Source organism: Zea mays, chromosome 1 (genome assembly GCF_902167145.1).
Source record: "Zea mays cultivar B73 chromosome 1, Zm-B73-REFERENCE-NAM-5.0, whole genome shotgun sequence".
In the NCBI taxonomy this organism is placed as follows: domain Eukaryota; kingdom Viridiplantae; phylum Streptophyta; class Magnoliopsida; order Poales; family Poaceae; genus Zea; species Zea mays.
In genome coordinates, this window is record NC_050096.1 from 79,442,466 (window position 1) to 79,468,031 (window position 25,566).

A 25,566-nucleotide genomic window follows, 5' to 3' on the forward strand; every position below is an offset into this window, starting at 1 on the left:
CCTGTTCGGTTGTACAGGAATAAACCAAGATTTGTTCCAGCTCATCAAAATCTATATAAATTAGAGAAGTAATCCGGCTAGGAATCAATCCGGGGCTCCAATCCCTAAAAACCGAACAGGGCCTTAGGGTTTACCGTATAATTATCTTCTCATCCATGTGTATGTCAGACCCAACTAACTCAGTCTATTAATACATCACCCAATCCTTTGTTAGGGTTAAAGTTTCCCACAAGTAACACTAAACCGTCCCTCCCATTCTTTTTAGCACAAAGGGCATGAAACTTTACAAATGCGGGCTTCTGTTTCCAATTTATTCTCCCGTGACCAGCCCAGCAGCCGCTATACACTAAGCTTGGACCGATAATCTATACCGGCAAATTTCTTTGTAATGGAATCCACACATGCCATTCTTATTCTTTCCGGTGTCGCCGGGTTGTCGAGTGGAAACCAGTCCAAGTGCCCCTCCTCAGCCCTTGCCGCAGAGATCGCATCCTTTATCGCAAATAAGACGGCGGAACCTAGGAAAAATGGTGGCTCTCCCACGGCTTTGGAAGAATGAATAGCCTTTGGATTTGGAACACCCTGCAACGAAAGTCATTTTAGGATAAAATAACTGAAAACATGAGATAAAATAATTTTGTACACCAAGGCAAAAACATTAGTATATTTCAAGGGCTGTAAAAATATCACCAGGTCAATCTTTAGAAGGTTCTCTCTGTATTTATTCCATTATGGAGATTTCATGTCGTCTATTTCTGTTCAGACTTAATAAGCACAAATATGTTCACGTCCATGACATTTAGGCTCTCCTTTTTGTGCATAAACACAAACTTAAATACGTGCTAGAACCTCGTTAAAATAATCTTATGATGTTATAGTAGCTACTAGCTAATTTATATTGTCACACTGACTAGTAAAATTGCCACAGTATCCCTCTAGCCATGAACACTAACAGTTAAAATAACTTCATCAGTAAGGTCTGGTTCTTTTCCCAAAAAGGAAAACAACTGCTACAAAAATGTGAATATGAACTTAATATATTTACCTTTAATAGAGAAACCTTGAAATTCAGAGGTATATCATTTACAGAGGGTATTTTGTAAGAACCAGGACCGCAGGTGAAGAGGTGTCCAGGTCGAATCCACTTATGGTTATCATCCCCCCATTTTAGCTCTTCTATGGCTGCCCAGCCCAATCCTTGGATAAAAGCTCCTTCAATCTGAAATACAGTACGTTAAACTACAGGAAATATGTAGAAGGAACCTCTCTTTCGTGTTGAAGCAAATTAGCAAAACATTTCCTCCGCAGAGCACATACCTGGCCAATGTCAATTGCTGGATTAATTGAAAATCCGAGATCCATAACAATATCAGCTGTCCTTGTGTAAAAATCCCCAGTTAGGGTGTCGATCTCAACTTCTGCAAATGCAGCTCCATACGTGAAATAATTGAATGGAGTTCCCTTGCCAATCGTCCAGTCAAACCCAATATTAGGTGTAGCATAAAACCCATGAGCAGAGAGATCCACACGTTCCATGTAGCATGCTTGAGCCAACTGGCAAAAAGCATAATATCCACATTTTAGTTAAACCATAAAATTATGGAGTCAAAATTTTAAAAAGATAATTTTAATTCAATAATACTACAGTATCAGGTGTTTAGGAGTGACAAAATTATTTAAAAACTTGGAAAACAGTCAATTTGTTAGTTCCAACAGTTAAAACAATAAGTTGGGAACATCTAAACCAATGATGATTACTTCAAATAAAGCTAACACATACCTACAAATTATCAAACGTACAAACAAACTTATGATTTTCACAGCTCAATGAAGGTTTCAGCTTTGTGTTCACATCAGAATCAATGATGTAGTCCAACCACCAATGAAAGAGGATAAGACATGACATTACCTCTGCAAACGAGTTGTGGGTTCCTTTGCTAGCAATGGGTTCCATTCGAACCTTGATTTGTTGACAAGCATCCAAAACTGCAGCTCCATACAGATCTGAACTAGCAGAGGCTGCTGTTGGTGATGCATTAGGAACCTAAACAGATGGAATCCCATCACCTCATTGTATTGGCACAACTTATAAATAAAAGTAATGAAAAAAAGTACAACTAGTGTAAAAATCATGCAGAAGGGGTACATCCATGTGTCGGACCTCACCTTATCAGTACTTGTCTCTGATATAAATACAGAGCTAAGAGGGATATTGAATGACGAGGCAGCAACTTGGGCTACCTTTGTGTGCAAACCCTGTCCCATCTCGACCCCGCCATGTGTTACCAGGACAGTGCCATCAGTGTAAACTTGCACAAGAGCGCCAGCCTGCATTATTTCATCGACCGAAACTTATCTTAGATTGAATAAGGATGATGAAACTAAGAACATAAGTCAATGTCATGTCTAATTTACTGCTTCTTTGATAATTTTAGATGGAACCTCTATGATCCGAAAATGGGTTCCAAAAAAAATTGGGGATGGCACTGGAGTATATTATGGCCCTGTTTGTTTCAGATTATAACCTCTCCAGATTATATAATCCAGTGCAAATAATTCAGTAGGTAAACAAACACCTAGATTATGAGTACAGATTATATAATCTAAACTCCAGATTATGATAATCTCATAATCTTCTCAAGAGTAGCTTATTTGAGATTATTTTGGCAAAAGACCCACTACCCATGGTTATGTAAATAGAAATTACAATATATGTCATCCTTTTTTTCTCACCTCAAATTAACAAATAAGGGTATTGTTGTCTTTGTGAATAATGTACATGTGTATAATCTAAACTACCAAACAACCATATGTAGATTATAATCTAGATTATATAATTTAGATTATAATCTAGATTATATAATCTATAATCTGAAACAAACATGCCCTATGGCAAATAAATAAACACAAACCAAGGTCAGTGTCACTGCACCAATAGAGTCCAAATATTTCAGTCACACACCCAATATCGTGAAGGGTCACAAAACCACTGAGAGGATACACTGATACTGCTGACAATATAGTATAACACTATAAACATCAAATGACATGTTGTGTTATGGCAGTACATTCAACACAAAAATGATGTATGGGGCTAAGCAGAAACCAAAATAAAATAAGAAACTGTGTGGGTCTGTGGTCTCAACTAAAATATGTATGGAGCTGTGATCTGTGGTCTCAAATAAAACAACAGAAAAACAACCAATTTTATGGCAATTGTAACTAAAATATGTGAGTGTATAATTTACCATAAGTTAAACAACTGTGTGGGTCTGTGGTCTCAACTATGTTGGACCGGACCGCCAACACATGGCGTGTCCATCGGGGCCACCCGCACACACGGCGCGCCCATCCAGGCTGTCGGGCCACGACACACGCGCCCGTACGTATAGCAGCGGGCTTTAGGTCTCTTGGGCCAATACTCCCCCCAAAAAGCTAGCCTATTAGGGGGTTGCACCCTCAACCATATAAACCTTGCTTTCTCACTCTCACTAGACAATGTGGGACTATTCCCAACAATCTCCCCCTCACACATTGTGAGCCGAGATTTGTCTGAGAATGCACTGGACCAACCTGGCTTTGATACCAATTGTTGGACCGGACCGCCAACACATGGCGTGTCCATCGGGGCCACCCGCACACACGGCGCGCCCATCCAGGCTGTCGGGCCACGACACACGCGCCCGTACGTATAGCAGCGGGCTTTAGGTCTCTTGGGCCAATCTGTGTCGTGGCCCGACAGCCTGGATGGGCGCGCCGTGTGTGCGGGTGGCCCCGATGGACACGCCATGTGTTGGCGGTCCGGTCCAACAATCCCCCCAAAAAGCTAGCCTATTAGGGGGTTGCACCCTCAACCATATAAACCTTGCTTTCTCACTCTCACTAGACAATGTGGGACTATTCCCAACAAACTAATCACACCTTTAAAGAATTTTCATGCATCAAATATCAAAACTAAAAGGAAATCAGTAATCCCACAAACTCCAATTTGTAATGATAGACTGGCAGAGCTTCATGGTGGATCACCTGATTCATGAATTTTGCAGTGAAGGATATGCCAAATTTTGTCGGAATCATGGCAATTCCTCGCTTCCTCCAGCGGTTATTACTGTTAAAATTATTTATGGCTTTGCGAGCTTCCACAAAATTACAAGATGCTTTTAGTTCATCCCAAACTGAACTTATTGTACAATTCTGGAGCAACTGGCCATAATGTAGCACAACTCCATCATTGTGAAAATTAAGTTCCTGTCAAGACTCAAATAGGTTAATCTCACAATAGTTTGACAAGGCCAGTGCCATTCACAGCGCAAGTTTATGCTTACTTTTATCTCTTCAGGACTTCGTTGGAGTTCTGTAGCTATATGGTGAATCCAATTCTCTGCAATCAACAAGCCTTGTGGACCACCAAAACCTCGGAAAGCAGTATTACTTGGGAAGTTTGTAAAGCATACTTGCCCATTGATTCTGATGTTTTCTATGTCATAGACATTTTCTGAATGAAACATAGCACGTTCCAGTACTGCAAGGGATAGATCAAGTGAATGGCCACCGTTGTTATAAATTTCCAGGTCTAGGGCCAGTATCTTCCCTTCATTGGTAAATCCCACCTAAAACATCAATGGGGAAGTTAGTTAATCTAAATAAGTACAAAAGAGCAGAAAAAATTTGGTATATGAGTGTCCAGTCGGAACATTGCAGTTATGGGAAGCATTAAATTTTCAGCAATTAGCGTTCCCAATTTACTGCAACGCTTTCTATAAAAGCAGGGTAACCCTTTTAAAGAAAAAAAAAACACATAGCCTACTGATTTTTTTTTGGATAAAAACTGAAAGACAACACTGTTAAAGTTTCAATACCTTATATTTCCCAAGGAAACTGTGCCTCTGTCCAGTTGATATCATGTCAACGTCCCTGTCCAAAACAAGCTTTACTGGCCTTCTCAGACAGAAAGAGGGTACAGATGCTGCAGCAGCAAATATTGCTGATCTGGTTTCTTTTCCACCAAATCCACCACCAATACGCTTAGTCTTGCAAACGACTTTTGATTGTGGAAGACCAAGAACACTTGCAACATACTTCTGATGCTTCTGCGGAGCCTAAAAATAAAGAACAATATGACAAATTGGCAATGACAGAGACTAAACAGGTAGTATAATGCAAATAATATGGAAACAACCAGAAGCAACATAAAAAGAATTGCATTCCAAGCAGCTATTCATTCCTTAAACAGGTAGCCCCACAAATATAAGGTTGGCAAGTATAGTGCAGCCCAAAAAATAAAATAAATTATAAATTTTACAGCAATTTATCTTGAATTTGACATGAAATAACCATGAAACGGTTCTGCTGGGGCTCCAGCATGCTCATGTTATGTTTTTCTTTGGTATATGTTGTTTTGAACTGTTTCACATAAAACAGTTGTACCTCATGTTCTTCAGTTCTTCACTAACCCTGAAATTTTAACAGAACCAAGGAAAAGGGACATTGTAAAAATATATATCTTCCTGGAGATTACAGTGTAACCGTGTAAGTATAAAATTTGAAAAAAATAGCAACTTCAGGATTATGACAGGCAAGGCAGCTTCCATACGGTCACTAAAGTACTCTGGGGCAAGGCACGTGGCAGTTTTGAGGCACACCATGGCACTTGTACAACCAAAGGCTCCAGATGGATTTCACTGTGGTAGAAAGTAGGGGCAAACCAAAAAGGAACCTCAACAAAAACAGGGAAATCTACCTCCTCAATGTGAATGACATCTGTTCAATTGAAGCTATGGATGGAAGAACGTACTCAAACTTACAAAGATGGCTTTTATTGGTGCAAGATACATGATAGATCATTTTATCACAACTAAAACCCAACAATTCGTGGGATTGAGTAGATCAGTAGACATTATGGGATAGTAGAAATGTAAATATCTCTGAAATGAACGCTACAGTGAAAACAGGCAGCAGCAGGAGCCAGTCATCCTACAATCAGAAGGCCTCCTGAACAGCATCTATCAGTGTTACCCAGGTACCATCCTAAAGTTTGCCAAGTTGGACACGATCTTAACACTAGCAGATTTCAAGAAATACCAAATTAAGTGGGTTTATGTTAAAAGTTCTGCAAACCTCCAGTTATGGGATTTATCTTAATGCTCCCTTCTACCTAAATTATTTGCTAAAAAATACTATTCAGGCATGCAACAACACTGAGGGCGTGCTTTGTTTCCCAGCCACATTCCACCAGGCTGCACCTACGGCGACGCCAAAGCAATGGCATAGAAATGTGCTACACCCCTGTGGTGAAAATAAACTTATCATTCTAACCGGAACGGTTGTAATGGAACCGTTCCGGAGTAAACGAACAGGCCCTAAGAGAGCATACTTGAGTAGATGAGACCATATGAATTTCATTTCCAGAATCCACTGGCCAGACAAGAGTGCACTGAGGTTCCATGTAAAAATGCTCTTGACCTCCGACATGAACTTGTCCTGATACAATTCTATCGCATGCACCAGACAGAAAACATTGTTCTACATCGCCTTTCACAAGGCATTTCTTGGTATTTGGATGAAAGCTTCCAATCTTGACAGCTTCCTCTATAGATAAAATTGCTGGGAGCTCACAATACTCGATATGTACTTTGTTGGCAGCAGTTTTTGCATTATCATGAGTATCAGCAACAACAATTCCAATGATCTGTCAATAAGAAAGAGATGCAACTGATGGATTAGCCTAGTTATGAGATTTCACATAAACTAATATAGAAATCAGTGACAGTATGTACAGAATACAAGATACCTGACCAACACAAGTAACAATGTTAGATGCAAAAAACTCCTCATCATGGATAATTGGTCCAGTATGGTTAACACCGGGAATGTCTTTTGAAAGGAACAGCCCAGCAAAGCCAGGGGAAGATTTGGCAAGTGAATCATCAATAGACAATATGCGAGCGTGAGCCTTCTTACTCAGCACCAAAGCAGCATGCAAAGTATTGGGAGGTGTCGGTGTGTCATCAGTGTATTCAGCCTCACCAGTGACCTAGCAAAATGAGTGAAATAGCACATAAAGTAAATGAAAGGAAAATGCACACATGATTTGAGGAACATTTTCAAAGAGAGAGTATCAATGTTGCATGAAGGATGTATGGAATAAGTGCACATTTGGTTCTCTCAAGTAACTTTTATTTTTAATATTTTTTACTTTTCCCCTTCTTGTTGATGGTTATACATAAAAACAGGGCATTCAACTATTCAACCGAGCTTGTAGATCTTCAAAGAATCATTAACTCAAAATGGGGGTAGCACTTGGGTCAGAGAAAATCCCATGTTCCCAACAAGCTCTGGCAAATGGGCGTTAGAAGAACAGATGGAATCGAGTGTCCTCAGGCTGACAAGGTTAGTGAGCTGTGGGCCAAAAATGTTTTTGGTTCTTTCACCTCAACTTCCTAAGCTAGGAGTTTCCTTGCCAGCAAGAAAAAGGCAGAACAGGGAAACCAAGCTTCGTCTTACTGAAGCACAAGACGAGTAAAATGAATAGAGTTAAGGTGAGGTCTATCATGGCATAAAGTTCTGACTGTACATCACACCCATTGCAAATACATAAATTTCTCATGTATATTGATTAAGGTTCAATGGATTAAATAAACATGGACATGTAAATATTTTTCTGGAATACGCAGGAGAGCTGCGCATCTTTGTATTAATAGAAGAAAAGAAAGGGGGGAGAGAACCCCAATACAGCACACACACCACTAGAGACTAACTAAGAATCACCGACTAAAACATGGAGGAAACACGACCCACAACGCTGTTTTAAGCCAGGGACATGTAAATATTAACGCTCAAGAATTCAAAGTAAGCTTGCTGACTCAGCTGCGGGTTCAATAGATTAAAAAAACAAGGACAAACAATTGTTAATGCTCAGAATCCAATGACCAATGTAAGCTTGCTGACTCAGTTGCGCCAGTTTGAGGGCAGTTGGAGGCTATCCCCCTGCAAAGCTCTAGGATCTGGTTGGGTTGTCTTTGTAGAAAAAGAAGTGTGTGCAAAACACTGCAAGGTATGAGCCACGAGTAAGTGGTTCTTGTACTGGGTCAACCCTCTTTCCATTTAATATAAAGATATGCAGCTCTCCTGTGTGTTCAAGAAAAAACTTGTGGACTCAACTGTTGGCAAGCTTCCACAACAGATCTATTGAATCGCTGTCCCTAGATGCTATAGAATTGGTAGACAGAGACTAGGATAATCCTTGGAGGAGTTTACCGCAAACGGTTCTTTTGTAATTCTATAACCAAAACAGAATGGCATAAATCAAAATGTGTGCAATGCTGGTTGATTAACAGTACCTGAAGCATAGCTGACATATGAACCATTGGCTGACCTACAGAAGCTCCTTGCCTTACTAATTCATAACTTTGAGTTCCAACAGTAACAGGCCTACTGTAAGGCTGTACAGCTGACAGATGATCTGCATGCAATCCATCTGCTAACAACCCTTTTATTTTCATTTCATGGGTAACAGACAGGAAAAATTTGAAAAAGAAACTCAAAGTAAGCGATCTGCGAAATTCAATCATTCCACCAGGTGCATTCTCTGAAATAGAGATGTCTTCTTTCAATAAATTGAAAGTATCATCCAGCAACCCAGAGTCCCATTTCTTTCCAGTAAGGAAGTTTTCAGTTCTTGAAGCACTAAGTGGAACTGCTGCTACCCCACCAAAGACAATTGAAACATCAGATATTATCCAATTTCGTTCAGTTTCTTGTAAATACACACGCATTCCAGCATTAACCAAAGCAATGTCATCCTCCCTTCTATGTGCCTGTTTAAATTCTTTGACATATTCAAAAGGCCTTGTCCATGGTAGTATAATAGAAAGCAATATTTCTTCTGGTTTTATATCAACTTTACGATAACCAAGAAAGAAGTCCTTTGCAAGGGTAGTTCTAACATTACCGTTCACATCTATTATATGGAATTTCGCACCTACAGCTATCCAAAGTGGATTTAGGTCTGATATTGGACTAGCAGTACAAATGTTACCACCAATGGATGCAACATTCCTGATTTGTGTACCCGCAAACCATTTTAACTGACGTACTATTGCCTGGCATGACGAAGTTTCAGGCAAATCATGTTCTGCTACAACCTTTTTAAGAAAATTTTGAAGTTGTGCAAGTCTTACAGCAGAACCAATGTGTATGCCATCTTCTTTAGCTTTGAGGGTATTAAGCTCTGGAATATGAGTAACTGCGATCAAGACCTTATATTGGGCATTCTTAAACTTCGTTTCGACTCCCACTTCTGAGTTACCAATGATAAGCTTTGCATCCAGGTAGCAAGATTTCAAATGTAGTAATTGCTTTAGTTTAAGAGGCCTATACCACTTGATCTCATTAGACCCATTTAATTTAAGTGGCATAACTTTTCTCAACTGAAGTTCTGGGGGGAAGATGAGTTCCCTTTCATTGTATGCACTCCCATCAATTTCATTGTATGAATAAGGTGAATATCTTTCCACAGACGATGATAACGAGGACTCATTAACATTGACATCTGTCTCATTCCTGCAGGAACATGGTTTCCCAGTAGAAGGGCAGATAGCTTGGTCCTTTGCATCTTCTGAACATGAATTGGTGTATGCCAAATTATCTGTTTTGGCAAACACACGGAAGGCATCTATAATTGGTCGGTAGCCAGTACAACGACATAAATTTCCTGCAAGGCAGTCTTCAATCTGGTCTTCAGTGGGAGGCTGTTTGCTAGATCTCAGCAGTGCATACATAGACATCACAAAACCAGGGGTGCAAAATCCACATTGTGAACCATGTGCCTTGGCTAAACATTCCTGCAAGGGAGGCAGAGCATTATGATAAAAGAGGAAGGTGCACAGGTAGGAAAGGAACGACCTGAATGCATGAAAACAGCTTTATTACTTAGTAAACAATGATAGAATTGATCCATCTCATCTATCCTTTAAGTTGTCAAAATTAAACATGACAGAGACAAGATCTGTGATGTGCGGGCGCACATACGCCAGGCGCGCGCGTGATGTGCGCAGGGGAACAGAGCGCGCAGCCAGGACACAGGAAGGGAAGGCAAGTGGCTAGAAGGGAAGTTAGCCACCTAATCAATTGTTTCCTGTGTTAGTTATTTCCTTATTAGTCGTTTCCTTGTTAGTTATTTCCTTGTGAGTTATTTCCTTGTGAGTTGTTTCCTTGTTAGTTATTTCCTTACTAGTTGTTTCCTTGTTAGTTATTTCCTTATAGCTGCCCCCTCTGTGGCTATATAAGCATGTACGAGACATCATTTGGGATAAGCAATAATTCAGTCCTATTCTCCCTCTCTCTCTACAAACCGACGGCTGAGGGGTATAACCTCGCCGGCGTGACGGACAGCGGCTACGAGTTACGTAGCCGGGGTCCGGCCAGTCGGGGATTTGGCGTCCTTGACAACCTGGTATCACGGTCTCGTCGATCCTCACCCACCCGCTCCAACCACGCCCAGCAGCCGCCAACGCCACCACCTTTCCCAGCCTCCACCACAGCCATGGCCGAGCCCACCATTGCCGACGTCCTCGCTGAGTTGCGGGCACTCCGCACGGACGTCAACACGCTGCAGTTCGACATGGCGGCCATGAAGGACAAGTCTGCGTCGGCCTCGGACAACGGGGGCCACGGTCGGCGACCCGAGGGGCAGCGCGACCACGATCCGTACCTCCAGCACCGCAAGTGGGACTTCCCCCGCTTCGACGGCTCCGTCGATCCGATGTTGTTCATCAACAAATGTGAGTCATACTTCCGGCATCACCGCACCTTGGGGGAGGAACGTGTTCGGATGGCATCATACCATCTGGACGACGTCGCGCAGCTGTGGTACAACCAGCTTGAAGAAGATGATGGTGCCCCGTCATGGGGTCGATTCAAAGACTTCCTGAATGAGAGGTTCGGACCTCCACTCCGTTCCGCGCCGTTGTTCGAACTTTCGGAATGCCGGCGCACAGGATCTGTGGAGGAGTACTCTAATCGTTTCCAGACGCTCCTGCCCCGTGCCGGTCGGCTGGACGAAGCTCAACGAGTGCAACTCTTCACCGGAGGCCTCCTCCCGCCTCTCAGTCATGCGGTGCGCATCCATAATCCGACCACGCTCGCCGCTGCGATGAGCCTGGCGCGGCAAGTGGAGCTCATGGAGCTCGAGCGACCGCTGGTCCGACAGGGAGCGCGCGGTCTACTTCCGCCACCGCCGCCTCGAACCGCTCCGGCCGCGCCACCCCAGCAGCTGGCTCTTCCAAACCTGCCGGCGGGTAACGACCAGGGACGACGCGAGGGCAACCAGCGGCGCCTCTCTACGGCGGAGCAGGCGGAACGACGTCGCCTTGGCCTTTGTTTTAACTGTGACGAAAAGTATTCTCGTGGCCATAACAGGTTTTGCAAGCGGATTTTCTTCGTGGACGGGGTGGAGATTGATGACACCGAACCCGTCACCGACGACGGGGACAGGGACGCCCCCTGCTTCTCGCTGCAGGCGGTGGCTGGGGTGTCCATGACGGACACCACGCAGCTCGCAGTCACACTAGGGGCCGCTCAGCTCGTCGCCCTCCTCGACTCCGGCAGCACCCACAATTTCATCTCCGAAGAAGCCGCTCGGCGAACGGGTCTTCCGCTCCAACAACGTCCCCGCCTAACGGCCATGGTGGCTAATGGTGAGAAGATCACCTGCGCCGGCGTCATCCGCAAAGCCCCACTAATCATCGCTGGTGCTGCGTTCCCGGCGGAGCTGTTCGTCATGCCCTTGGCCGGGTACGACATCGTCCTCGGCACCAAATGGCTCGGCGCGTTGGGACCCATTGTCTGGGACCTGGCCAACAGGCGCATGTCCTTCCAGCGAGGGGGCCGCACCATCTCATGGGCGGGCCTATCCACGACGTCGGGCCCGGCGGTGTGCGCCTTGTCCGCTGAAGAATCGCTCTTGGATGCTCTCCTCGGAGCGTTTGCAAGGGTCTTCGCCACTCCAACGGGACTGCCCCCCAAGCGCGCACATGATCACCGCATCCTGTTGAAGCCCGATGCACAGCCGGTCGCCGTGCGCCCCTATCGGTACCCAGCTGCCCACAAAGATGAGTTGGAGCGGCAGTGTGCAGCCATGATGGAACAAGGGATCGTCCGACGCAGCGACTCCCCGTTTTCGTCGCCGGTCCTCCTTGTCAAGAAGGCCGATGGATCCTGGCGCTTCTGCGTCGACTACCGGGCCCTGAACGCCATGACGGTCAAGGACGCCTTCCCGATCCCGGTGGTGGATGAGCTATTGGATGAGCTCAACGGCGCCAAATTTTTCTCCAAGCTCGACCTACGGTCGGGATACCACCAGGTCCGCATGCGACCCGAGGACATCCACAAGACGGCGTTCCGCACGCATGACGGCCTATATGAGTTCCTGGTCATGGCGTTCGGACTCTGCAACGCGCCGGCCACATTCCAAGCCCTCATGAACGACGTCCTGAGGCCGTTCCTCCGTCGCTTCGTCCTCGTATTTTTTGACGATATTTTGATCTACAGCAGGACTTGGGCAGATCACCTCCGGCACCTGCGTGCTGTCCTGGAAGAACTGCGCCGTCACCAGCTCTTCGTCAAGCGCACCAAATGTTCCTTCGGGGTCTCCGTCGTCGCCTACCTCGGCCACGTTATCTCTGCGGCGGGCGTCGCCATGGATCCCATCAAGGTGCAAGCCATCCATGATTGGCCGACGCCACGATCCGCCCGTGCCGTCCGTGGCTTCCTCGGCCTCGCGGGGTACTACCGCAAGTTCGTACATAACTATGGCACGGTGGCCGCGCCCCTGACGGCGTTGCTCAAGGACGGTTTCACTTGGGATGATGCAGCGGCCACGGCGTTCTCCGCGCTCAAGGCGGCGGTCACTTCGGCACCAGTCCTCGCCATGCCCGACTTCGCCAAGCTGTTCGTCGTCGAATGTGACGCGTCAACCATCGGCTTTGGGGCGGTCCTAGTCCAGGAGGGACACCCGGTGGCATACTTCAGCCGGCCAGTAGCGCCACGCCACCGCGCGCTGGCCGCCTACGAGCGAGAGCTCATTGGCATGGTCCAGGCGGTTCGGCATTGGAGGCCATACCTATGGGGGCGCCGCTTCCTCGTCAAGACGGACCACTACAGCTTGAAATACCTCCTCGACCAGCGCCTCGCCACGATTCCGCAGCACCACTGGGTCGGCAAGCTCTTGGGCTTCGATTTCACAGTGGAGTACCGCTCCGGGGCCACGAATACTGTCGCCGACGCCCTATCCCGCCGCGACAACGAGGAAGGAGAGCTGCTGGCCATCTCAGCGCCCCGGTTCGACTTCATCGAGCGCCTCCGCCATGCCCAGGCTACCGACCCGGCGCTGGTAGCCGTCCACGATGAGCTCCGGGCGGGGACCCGCACGGCGCCGTGGACCATCTCCGACAGCATGGTCGCCCTGGAGGGGCGCCTCTACATCCCGCCAGCATCGCCACTACTTCAGGAAATCCTGGCCGCGGTCCACGACGACGGCCATGAAGGCGTTCATCGCACGCTGCACTGCCTGCGGCGTGATTTTCATTTCCCCAACATGCGTCGTGTGGTGCAGGACTTTGTGAAGGCGTGCGCCACATGTCAGAGGTACAAGACTGACCACCTGAGGCCGGCCGGGCTGCTCCAGCCACTGCCCATTCCGTCCAGCGTGTGGGCCGACATCGGCATCGATTTCATTGAAGCACTCCCCCGGGTGCAGGGCAAGACAGTAATCCTCTCCGTCGTCGACCGCTTCAGCAAGTACTGCCACTTCATCCCGTTAGCACACCCCTACACCGCCGAGTCTGTCGCCCAAGCATTCTTCAGCGACATCGTCCGCCTTCATGGTGTGCCGCAATCCATCGTCTCGGACCGCGACCCGGTGTTCACGTCGACATTCTGGACCGAGCTCATGCGGCTCACTGGCACCAAGCTCTTCATGTCGTCGGCTTTTCACCCGCAAACGGATGGACAGACGGAGGCCGCCAACAGGGTAATCGTCATGTACCTCCGTTGTTTCACAGGTGATCGTCCTCGGCAGTGGCTTCGCTGGCTTCCGTGGGCCGAATACACCTACAACACGGCTTTCCAATCGTCGCTCCGGGAGACGCCGTTCCGCGTGGTCTATGGCCGCGACCCGCCCTCCATCCGCTCTTATGAGCCTGGTGAGACGCGTGTGGCAGCTGTTGCACTGGAGATGGAGGACCGCACGGCTTTTCTCGCCGACGTCCGCTACCGCCTCGAACAGGCCCAAGCGGTCCAAAAGCGTGTCTATGATCAACACCATCGTCCGGTGGAGTACCAAGTTGGGGACTGGGCACTACTATGACTCCGGCAACGCCCGGCAGCATCACTACCACGGACCTCCACCGGCAAGCTCAAGCCACGGTTCGTTGGACCGTATCGCGTCCTGGAGATCATCAACGCCGTGGCTGTCCGGCTCGAGCTTCCGCCAGGGGCCCGCCTCCATGATGTGTTCCATGTTGGAGTGCTCAAGAAGTTCGTCGGCACACCACCAGCAACACCCCCGGCATTACCCCCCACGCACAATGGCGCTGTGGTGCCCGTGCCAGCAGGGGTCACAGCCGGGCGCCTGGCTCGTGGGATTCGCCAGCTATTGGTCCAGTGGCAAGGTGAGCCAGCTGCGTCAGCAAGCTGGGAGGACTACGACGACTTTCGCGCTCGCTTCCCTGATTTCCAGCTCGAGGACGAGCTGGTCTTCGACGGCGGGAGAGATGTGATGTGCGGGCGCACATACGCCAGGCGCGCGCGTGATGTGCGCAGGGGAACAGAGCGCGCAGCCAGGACACAGGAAGGGAAGGCAAGTGGCTAGAAGGAAAGTTAGCCACCTAATCAATTGTTTCCTGTGTTAGTTATTTCCTTATTAGTCGTTTCCTTGTTAGTTATTTCCTTGTGAGTTATTTCCTTGTGAGTTGTTTCCTTGTTAGTTATTTCCTTACTAGTTGTTTCCTTGTTAGTTATTTCCTTATAGCTGCCCCCTCTGTGGCTATATAAGCATGTACGAGACATCATTTGGGATAAGCAATAATTCAGTCCTATTCTCCCTCTCTCTCTACAAACCGACGGCTGAGGGGTATAACCTCGCCGGCGTGACGGACAGCGGCTACGAGTTACGTAGCCGGGGTCCGGCCAGTCGGGGATTTGGCGTCCTTGACAAGATCTTTTAGAAGTTCTTTTCCTCTAAGACACAGGAGCACCGCACATCATGTCATTAGAAGTTTTGGGTCAGCATTCCATGAATTGTGGGAGTTATGTGTTCTAATAGTTAGCTATGAGAAAAATTACATAGTTAAAAAAACTTGAGATACGGACACAAACCAAATATACAACAACAAGAACAAGTTGGGTAGGATAGAGATGAAGCCCAACAAGAGCAGCCACAAACAATATAAATCCCTGATTGTCCTAAGAGAAGTTTTTCTTTCAGTTGTATATACTTCATTTTTTTTTTCCTTTTAAAGCTCAATCACAGGTTTATCTTTAGAGAGGGGTGCACCATGCTGGTATGTTTTTCTTTCTGTATAGGAGAAGTTATCATTGAACCTATCTCACCATTTGGTAGTTTCTATTATGCTTTAAATGCCTTCCATATTAGCCGTCATGGAAACAGAGAAAAATAAATGATGTCCTCTAGCTCAGCCATTTCTTATAAGACAACATGAATATCTCCAAGTTATATGAGAACAGTGCATCACCTGAACTGGGTGCAAACCTCGCTGACGATCTCCAATTCCCTCAACTGTGATTATATGCATTCCTTCCACGGAATAAAGTGGAGCCAAGCATGCATTGATTGCAAAATGCCTGAATAAAGAAGGTGGCTTTATTTTAGTTGAAGCCTGATTTCTAGCCAGTATAATACATATAAAATACAAAATTAAAACACAAATAGCAACTAAAGTATATAGATTCTACATCCCATGCAAGGGAGTGGTTGCAACTCGAACAAGGAAAAGCCATTTTTAGAAAGAGAACTTAAGAAGAGTGGGCAGACCCAGTGCCACAGACTCCCACATGAGTATGGTCTGGACTCTGGAGAACAGTAAACATTGAAATATATATATTTTTCGAACACGCAAGGGAACTGCATGCCATTTCATTAAGAAGATAATAAAAACAACAGAGGAGAGGCAGAGGCGTAGAGCCTGCTCCCCCAAAAACCAAGTACAGGACTCTTAGCGCCACACTAAAAACAGACGACCACTGCCCAAGAAATGCCTAAACAGCTAAAGGAAGAAACCTACTAAGAAGCTGTTGTAGAGCCTTAGCTCCAGCCTAACACCACAACAAACACTCATCAAAAACTACAGATAGAACTCTTTGAACACAGGGACTAGCACCCTCAAAGACAAGCACTCCTATGCTTCCACAACTCCCAGACAACATTGAAATATATTTCTGTTGTCACCTGTCACTTTAATTGGTTTAGGCAGAAGAGAGAGCATTCAGAACATTAGTCAGTACAGGAATGTAGTTCTTACAGTGATTTCTTTGTAATTCGGTCATAGCAAGAGACCATGACAGTGCAAGCTCCACAACCACCTTCACCACATCCAAGCTTTGTCCCTCGAAGGCCAATATCTACAATGCATAGTTTAATAAACATTAAAAGAACTGCAGAGCATGAATTAAAATACTTTGTATATGTGTCATATTGTATGTTAGAGCAGGAAAATGCAAGCCTTTTGGAATGCATCTATGGCACTATTTTTCAAATCAGATTGCACAGATAAATGCAAACTGAAAAAATACAACAGAATAGACAATCTTAGAATTAACTAACATGTAATGATCCTTAGATCATTTATAATTGAAATGCTAGAGCGAGAAATAGCCTGGTTCAAAAGATAGTGACAACAGTGGATTTTTTTGGAGCTTTTTTGCCCCTCTTCGTTCAAGTTTATCAGTATGAGGAGCATTTAATTGTGATTTACCAGCTACAGTTAAACTCTGATGATGAATGCATATGTTCAGGATAATGCATACTGTTACTACTATATTATTCCAGAGATTCAAATATAATGACAATAGAGATGCTAGGCCTCCAGTTGTGGGGTTTCAATGGTTTTGTAAATGTACATTCCAACCTAAGCCACAAACAACACAAACTTGAGAACATTGAATCGTAATATCCATTTTTTTAATTCATGTGCAATTAATAGTTGATCTCCTGTTTTGCCTTAAATTTGGTTCGAACTAATCAGCTGGTACTACTTTACACTGAATAGGTTGCAATCCTACTTGCTGCACAAAAGAAGAATTAACAAAGGTAGCAGAACTTCCAGAGTCCACTAACAACAGAAACATCTGATTCTTCACCAAAGCGCTCAATCTAATACTCTCCACTCCTTCAGTTGCAGATACAACATGAATAGATATACTACACAACTCTTCTGTAACTTGATCCTCCTGTTCCAAATGAGTTAACACCTCCTCACTGAGTTCTTTCTCCATATCCTCAGCAGACAGCACCTGTAACTGAGCCTTAGGCTTCTTACTACATTTTGCAGCATGTCCCACCTCAAACTTCTCTCCACACGTAAAGCAAAGGCAATGCAAACGCCTATAATCCCGAAGCTGTCTCTCTTTAGGAAAAATCCACAACACCAACACCAATCTTACCCTCCATTTTGGGCTGACCTGCTAGTCTTGATGTATAAGCAGTTCTCTAAGATTTAGCTCTGCTCTTAGCCAACACATCTTGATGAAGTTGAGCCAGAAGTACAACCCTATTCACTGTAGTAGGAATTTGACACAGAACTGGGCCCTGAATTTCATCCTTCAACCCTTTCACAAACTGTGTGACAAAAAATATCTCATCCATTTCAGGATTATGCACAGTTTGTTTCAAATGCAGTAAATCATACATAGACCCAGTTTGTTTCAAATGCAGTAAATCATACATAGCCTTTGGGTATTCATAAGAACCAAACATTTGACCACTGCAGTTGCAAACTGCTGCCAACTCCCCAAAGTATGATGCAGTTTATACACCTGCCACCATTTTGCAGCCTTACCCTCCATATGCATCGAAGCAATCATGATCCATATAAAACTCGGCACATGAAAAATGGTAAAGTAGTCTTTGCACTTGTCCAACCAAATCGATGGTCGATCTCCCTGGAACTTGGGAAATGAAAATTTCAGCAACAAAGCATGACCACCACTATCCTCATGTCTCTGCTGAGAAAATTCATGCACATTCTCCCGGCCAAACCTCTGCTGCCCACGTGCATGTCCTTCTGGACAAGAGGATGGTGAAGGTCCAGAAGGTGTAACAGAAGGCTCACCAGAGGGTTCAGACCCATGCTCACCAAATCGATTCATCTCCTCTGCCATGCGCTCCAGCGTCAAGGATGTCACCCTCTTCCCTGTCTCCTCAATCTGCCGAGTCATCGTGTCCCTGTCCTTCGCCGCTTGCTCGGCCATCAAAGATGACAACACCTGTTGCCCCATCAATTGAGTTTGAACCTTCTCAACCGCCCCGATGCATTGATTGATCGCTTTCAACTCGTCCATCATCTGTGTCCAACGATCGCCCTCTGCGCGGGAAGACTCAGCCATCGCGTCCAGCACAAATCGCGTCTGCACCAAAGACCGTGCAGGTGGAGCCGTGATGAACACCTGAAGACTCGCACGTCGTCGACACATGACAACGACTGTGCTTGAACGCGACCGTCCCGAACGATGACAACAAAGTGAAGACGAGGAAGACGGCGTGGAGGCCACCAAAGATCACCAAATCTGATACCAAGTGTAACGCCTACTAGTCGTCGACGAGCCCTGGCGTCGCGACGTGAGGACGCCAACCCGGAGTCGCCAGGTAAGGGCCAAGTATTCCTCAACTCAGTTAGTTGTGGGTGGTTATGATTTCTGTTATTTCTCAATGCCTCTGATTGATTACAAGAAAGGGCTTATATATGCCCAAACGGCCTAAGGCCACACACCTCTTTGTTAGACTACCCGTCTAGGGTTTGTGCTATTCCCTGTGTAATGACCATTATACCCCTGTGTAATGGGCCTTGGCCCAGTTACTCTCCCTATTTAATACCACTCCCAACCCCTGATTAGGGTGTGGGTTCAGTCTCCAACATGGTATCAGAGGTCTAGGTTTAGGTTTTCTGTTTCCTCTCCCCTGCGCAGCCGCCAGGCCGCCGACCTCTGGCCGCCGCCACCCCCGAGCCGGCGAGCTCGGGCTCCCTCCGGCCGCCACCCTATTCCTCTCCCCTCCCCTACTCTCTCTCCTCCCTACCTTGCTTCGTCCGCGCGCCAGGGCCGACCGCCCCTGTCCTGGCCACGCCAGGTCGCGACGACCCCGCTGCCCTGCGCCGTGCCCGGCCGACCCCGCGCGTGCCCCGACGGCGCGCTGCATCGACCGGCCGCGACCCGACGCGTCTGAGCCGACCAAGCCACCCGAGCCGGCGAGCTCGGGCTCCCTCCGGCCGCCTCCATCCCTTCCCCGACCGCGCCTCTCCCTCATCTCCCCTGCGCCGGCCGCCGGTCTCCAGCCGCCGACCACCGCGCGCCGTACAGCCGCCGCCGCAGCGTGCAGGCGGGCCTCCCCTCACCGCGGGTCGTCGCCGCTCGACCCGTCCGCGCCGACGCCGTGCGCCGCGGCCAAGTCGCCAGGACGCCGCCGCGCCGTTCTCCTGCGCCGCCCCGACGGTCGCCCTCTGCCCCGACGTCCGTGCGGCCCCTCGTCGCTGCAGTGCTGCACCGTCCGTCGCGCCCTGGTGCCGACCGACCGGAGCCCCGGCACAGGACCTGTCGCGCCGTCCAGGAGCGCCCGCCCGGCGGACGCGCGCCCCTGCTGTTCCACGCGGATCTGCACCCCTGCTGTCCCGTGTCGTGGACGCCCGGTTGTCCAGTCCGCGCCTCCCTGCGTCGGCTGACCGCTCCCCGGCTCCAGCAGTGCCTCGCCCCTCCTGCACCGGTCGCCATGCCCGCCGCTCTCGTGACTGTGCGTGTCCTCCTCCACGACGGCCAGCTCATCCGTGGCATGTTCATGTCCTTCGATCCAGTCTGGAACCCTATTCTTCGGGACTGCGTCGAGGTCCACCCTCAGGCGGGCCGTCACGTGCCTGGACCGCTTGTCTTTCCACGTGCTACGATCGCCTCCCTAGCGGTTGAGCCCGTGTCCTCTCCCTCCCTTCCTAGTGCACCTGTCGGGGCACCTTCCCTGGCCCTCTCCGCTCACACCGTACCCTCGCCACTTCCACCTCCCCGAACCACCACCGATTGGGTGGTTGACTCCGGGGCCTCCTTCCACACTACCCCCACCACTAATTCGTTACTCCACTCCCATCCACCCCACCCCTCACATCCTACCTCCATCGTCGTCGGTAACGGTTCCACCCTCCCGGTTACCTCAGTAGGTACATCGGTTCTTCCAGGACCATTCTGCCTTAACGACGTCCTTGTTGCTCCCGGACTGACTCATCCCCTCCTCTCGGTTCGTCGCTTCACTAGTGACAACCAGTGCTCTATGGAGTTCGACCCCTGGGGCCTCACCATACGCCACCTCCCCACACATGATGTGCTTGCTCGCTGTGACAGCTCCGGCCCCCTCTATTCTCTTCACTTGCCCTCCACTCCCCACACCAAAGTAGCCTCATCTCATGCTCTCGCTACTACCACCACCTCCTCCGCCATTTGGCACCGTCGCCTCGGGCACCCTGGACCTGACGTCATGTCCCAGCTTTCCGGCCACTCAGACATATCATATACTCGGGGCTCTTCTGAGCGCCTCTGCCATGCTTGTCAGCTCGGCCGTCACTCATGTCTCCCTTTTTCCACTTCCACGTCCAGGGCTGTTCAGGCCTTTGATCTTGTCCACTGTGACCTCTGGACGTCTCCTGTCCTTAGCCTCTCCGGCTACAAGTACTACCTAGTCATTCTGGATGACTACTCCCATTTCCTTTGGGCTTTCCCCCTTCGGCTGAAGTCCGACACGTTTCCCACCCTCACTCACTTCTTCACCTGGGTATCCACCCAGTTCCGGCGCCCGGTCCGTGCCCTGCAGTGCGACAATGGCCGCGAGTTCGACAACAACGCCTCCCGTTCTTTCTTCCTCACTCACGGCGTCCAGTTGCGTCTCTCGTGTCCCTACACCTCTGCTCAGAACGGCCGGGCCGAGCGTATGATTCGCACCACCACCAACATGATCCGCTGCCTTCTCTTTCAGGCGTCTCTCCCCGCCACCTACTGGGCAGAGGCCCTTCATACTGCCACGCATCTCCTCAACCGTCTTCCCTCGAAGGCGGTGAGCCACCCTACTCCTCACTTTGCCCTGTACGGCACAACCCCTTCCTACGACCACCTGCGCGTGTTCGGCTGTGCCTGCTACCCTAACACTTCCGCTACCGCTCCACATAAGCTTTCTCCTCGCTCCACCCGCTGTCTATTCCTTGGCTACTCCCCTGACCACAAGGGGTACCGGTGTCTGGACCTCACCTCCCACCGCATCATCATCTCTCGTCATGTCATCTTTGACGAAGATGTGTTTCCCCTTGCAGGCTCCACCCCACCCACCGATCTTGACTCCCTCCTCGAGTCCGATCCGCTTCCTCCCCCACCTTCGGCTCCCCGACTTGCGCCGTTACCTGCTCCTCGTGCGGCCCCCACGACCTCTTCCGCGCCACGCGCGGCCCCGTCGACCCCGCCTGCGCCACGCGCGGCCCCGTCGACCCCGCCTGCGCCACGCGCGGCCCCGTCGATCCTGCCCGCGCCACGCGCGGCCCCGTCGACCCCGCCTGCGCCACGCGCGGCCCCGTCGATCCTGCCCGCGCCATGCGCGGCCCCGTCGATCCTGCCCGCGCCACGCGCGGCCCCGTCGATCCCGCCTGCGCCTCGCGCGGCCCCGTCGACTCCGGCTCCTGCGCCACACGCGGCCCCGTCGACCCCGCCTGCGCCACGCGCGGCCCCGTCGATCCTGCCCGCGCCACGCGCGGCCCCGTCGACCCCGCCTGCGCCTCGCGCGGCCCCGTCGACTCCGGCTCGATTCGCCAACCCCGCCCTCGTCTACCATCGCCGCGGCCACGCCACTACCTCGGCGCCCCCCGACTCGGGCCCGTCAACGAGTGCGGCCCGATTCGCCGACCCCGCCGTCGTCTATCACCGCCGTGAGCCGGCCCCACCAGCCGCTCCCGACGTCCCGGCGGTCCACTCCGAGTCGTCCGTATACCACCCGGTCGCCATCCACCGCGACCCCGGGCACGTCCACCCGATGGTGACTCGGCGCGCTGCTGGCGTTCTTCGCCCCGTCGACCGGCTCATCCTGGCAGCTGCTACGACCAGCACTCCACCCGACGCTTCGCCGGTACCCTCCTCCGTTCGCACTGCCCTCGCCGACCCACATTGGCGTCGTGCTATGGAGGAGGAGTACGCAGCCCTCTTGGCCAACCACACCTGGGACCTGGTGCCGCGTCCACCAGGCACCAACGTGGTCACCGGCAAGTGGCTATTTCGCCACAAGCTGACCTCGGATGGCTCCCTCGACAGGTACAAGGCCCGTTGGGTCCTTCGGGGCTTCACCCAGCGCCCCGGAGTGGACTACGACGAGACCTTCAGCCCTGTCGTCAAGTTCGCCACTGTTCGCGCCGTCCTCTCCCTCGCCCTCTCCCGCGACTGGGCGATCCATCAGCTCGATGTCAAGAATGCCTTCCTCCATGGCACTCTGACGGAGACTGTCTACTGCAGCCAGCCCACCGGCTTCGTCGACGCTGACCGTCCGGATCTGGTTTGCCGGCTGAACAGGTCCCTGTACGGCCTCAAGCAGGCGCCACGGGCTTGGTACAGCCGCTTCGCCTCCTACCTGGCCTCTGTCGGCTTCGTCGAGGCCAAGTCGGACACGTCCCTGTTCATCTACAGGCGCGGCGACGACACCGTCTACCTCCTGCTCTACGTCGACGACATTGTGCTCACGGCATCCACCGCCGACCTCCTTCAGCGCACGATCGTCGCCCTTCAGCGGGAGTTCGCGATGAAGGACCTGGGGCCCCTCCACCACTTCCTCGGCGTCACCGCCGAACGTCGGCCCCAGGGTCTCTTCCTCCATCAGCGCCAGTACGCCATCGACATCCTGGAGCGGGCTGGCATGTCTGACTGCAAGCCCTGCTCCACGCCTGTCGACACTCAGGCGAAGCTCTCTGAGGACGACGGGCCTCCGGTCGCCGACGCGACGTCCTACCGGAGCCTCACCGGCGCGCTCCAGTACCTCACGTTCTCCAGGCCCGACATCGCGTACGCCGTCCAGCAGGTGTGCCTGCATATGCACACTCCGCGGGAGCCCCATCTCACTGCGCTCAAGCGGATTCTACGCTACCTCCGCGGCTCCCTCGACTACGGTCTCCTACTCCGCCCATCCCCGACGTCGGCGCTCGTGGTCTACACCGACGCTGACTGGGCTGGCTGTCCCGACACGCGCCGGTCCACCTCCGGCTACGCCGTCTTCCTGGGCGCCAACCTCGTCTCTTGGGCCGCCAAGAGGCAGCCCGTCGTCTCTCGCTCCAGCGCTGAGGCCGAGTACCGTGCCGTGGCCAATGGCGTGGCCGAGGCTTCCTGGCTGCGCCAGCTCCTCCACGAGCTCCACAGTCCCCTCCAGCGCGCCACCCTCGTCTACTGCGACAACGTCAGCGCGGTCTACCTCTCCACCAACCCCGTGCAGCATCAGCGCACGAAGCATGTGGAGATCGACCTGCACTTCGTCCGCGAGCGTGTCGCTGCCGGTGACGTCCGCGTTCTCAGCGTCCCCACCACGCTTCAGTTCGCCGACATCTTCACCAAGGGGTTACCGTCGAGTGTCTTTTTAGACTTCCGATCCAGTCTCAACATCTGTACAGGATAGAGTTGTGACTGCGGGGGGGTGTTAGACTACCCGTCTAGGGTTTGTGCTATTCCCTGTGTAATGACCATTATACCCCTGTGTAATGGGCCTTGGCCCAGTTACTCTCCCTATTTAATACCACTCCCAACCCCTGATTAGGGTGTGGGTTCAGTCTCCAACACTCTTAATCCCCCTTTCTTCTCACTGCTAATCCACCAGAAAACACCTAATATTCCTTATCTGGAATTACAGAAGAATCTAAGTACTATTGGCCGTTACAGATTCATGTTCTTTTTCGGTCCTTCCCTTCTCAGAGTAATTCCGTTTGCAAAAAGCTGACAAGCTCCACTGGGCCAGCTTGACAAACCATCTCGGCACCTCCACTAGTCCAACAATTTAAATCGTTGATTCCTCTGCTCTAAAAGAAGAAAGACAAGCAGGCGATATATTGCAGTGGATCCCGGTCCCAATCTGGGACCAGCACATCCAAGTATAAGAAGGTGAGGTAAAAACACTCCTAGTCTCCTACCGACCATCTACCAACTGCACAATTCCAAGTATCAGTCGAATCTCCTAAGCTTAACGTGCTACACAAATGATAAAAACAGAGGGAGAGAGAACGACCTCTACCGTACTGCAGCAGGGTGAGATGAGCGAACAGTTCCAGTATCAGGCGAATCTCCTAATCTTAACGTCCTTCAACAGAAATAGTAAAAATAGATAGGGAGAGGGAGGGAGAGAGTGACCTCTAAGGTACTGAAGCAGGGTGAGGTGGGCGAGGCCGTCCGGGAGCACGCGGCGGACGCCGTTGACGTAGATGACCGCCTCGTCGGACCACTCCTCCTCCGCCGCTGCTGGGTCCTCCGCCGGCACCCGCGTGAGCGATCCCATCAGATTCCGGGTGGGGAAGAAGCACGGCTAGGCCCGCGAGAGAACCTGCAGGGAGCAATAGGTTCCGCCTGCGGAGGTCCAGAGGTCGGACGCGCGCTTGGGGCTCTGCCTCCCCCAAGTGTGGTGGAACTGCACGGCACGGGTCTGATCAGTGATGTGGATGGATGGATCACGGCGACGAAGAGGATGAGGCGGCTTCCCGCATGTGCGGGTGCGGTACAGTCGGTGATGTGTAGTGTACAGTGCATGGACGAAGACAAGAACGAGCGCCGGTGGCGGGCGTACTGGCGGCGGTGACGCGATACAGCTTTTCCGTTAAAAAATTTCTGACGCCATACAGCTTTCCGTAAAAAAAAATTTTGAGCGGACGCTGTCTACGTGTGGTTTGTAGATTTTGGTGAGACACAGACTGTCTACACGTGATTTGGTAGATTTTGCTGATCATGTCCCTCTGGTTAAGTGGATACGGAGGCATCATCAAAATAGGGACACACATCCGTCCTGGTACAACATCCTAGCACACCGGATATACTTTCATACGCATATATATCGTAAATCAAATTCCAAAAGGGTCAGTTTGGCTATTTTTCAAGTTGGTTAGATGATCTAAGTAGCATTTTTGTGTTTCTAGTTTAGCTTTTATCTCATGTCACATAGCCTGCATCACATCTCGAGGTTATTTTTAGCCATGTAACTGAATATTGTTTGGTTGTCTCCATCTCCAGTGATGCAGCAAGCAGCTCTTTGATTGTTAGAGCCACATGAAAAATATAAAAGGTACATGTAAGCTCACT

At 50.1% G+C, this 25,566-nt stretch overlaps 1 protein-coding gene across 1 annotated transcript; it reads right to left on the bottom strand.

Annotated features, from left to right (window-relative positions):
• Positions 1–41: 41 nt before the first annotated feature.
• On the bottom strand, positions 42–25,225 carry LOC100384368 (xanthine dehydrogenase). Its single transcript, XM_008659233.3, has 14 exons — positions 24,628–25,225; positions 16,539–16,638; positions 15,753–15,861; positions 8,340–9,842; positions 6,791–7,033; positions 6,374–6,688; positions 4,860–5,099; positions 4,326–4,610; positions 4,027–4,248; positions 2,167–2,328; positions 1,910–2,044; positions 1,318–1,554; positions 1,046–1,219; positions 42–582 (listed from the first exon to the last, which is right to left on the bottom strand). The coding sequence occupies exons 1-14, from the start codon at positions 24,770–24,772 to the stop codon at positions 340–342; spliced, it is 4,113 nt and encodes a 1,370-aa protein (XP_008657455.1). The 5' UTR covers positions 24,773–25,225; the 3' UTR covers positions 42–339.
• Between the last annotated feature and the right edge of the window lie 341 nt (positions 25,226–25,566).

Bases quoted from the DNA above. Each gene is read 5' to 3' on its own strand.
- LOC100384368 (XM_008659233.3), bottom strand. From the start codon at position 24,772: ATGGGATCGCTCACGCGGGTGCCGGCGGAGGACCCAGCAGCGGCGGAG. The intron at 4,611-4,859 runs GTATTGAAACTT...TTGATGTTTTAG, and splicing joins GTTTCCTTGGGAAATATAAG to GTGGGATTTACCAATGAAGG. The intron at 1,220-1,317 runs GTATGTGCTCTG...ACTGTATTTCAG, and splicing joins CAGCAATTGACATTGGCCAG to ATTGAAGGAGCTTTTATCCA.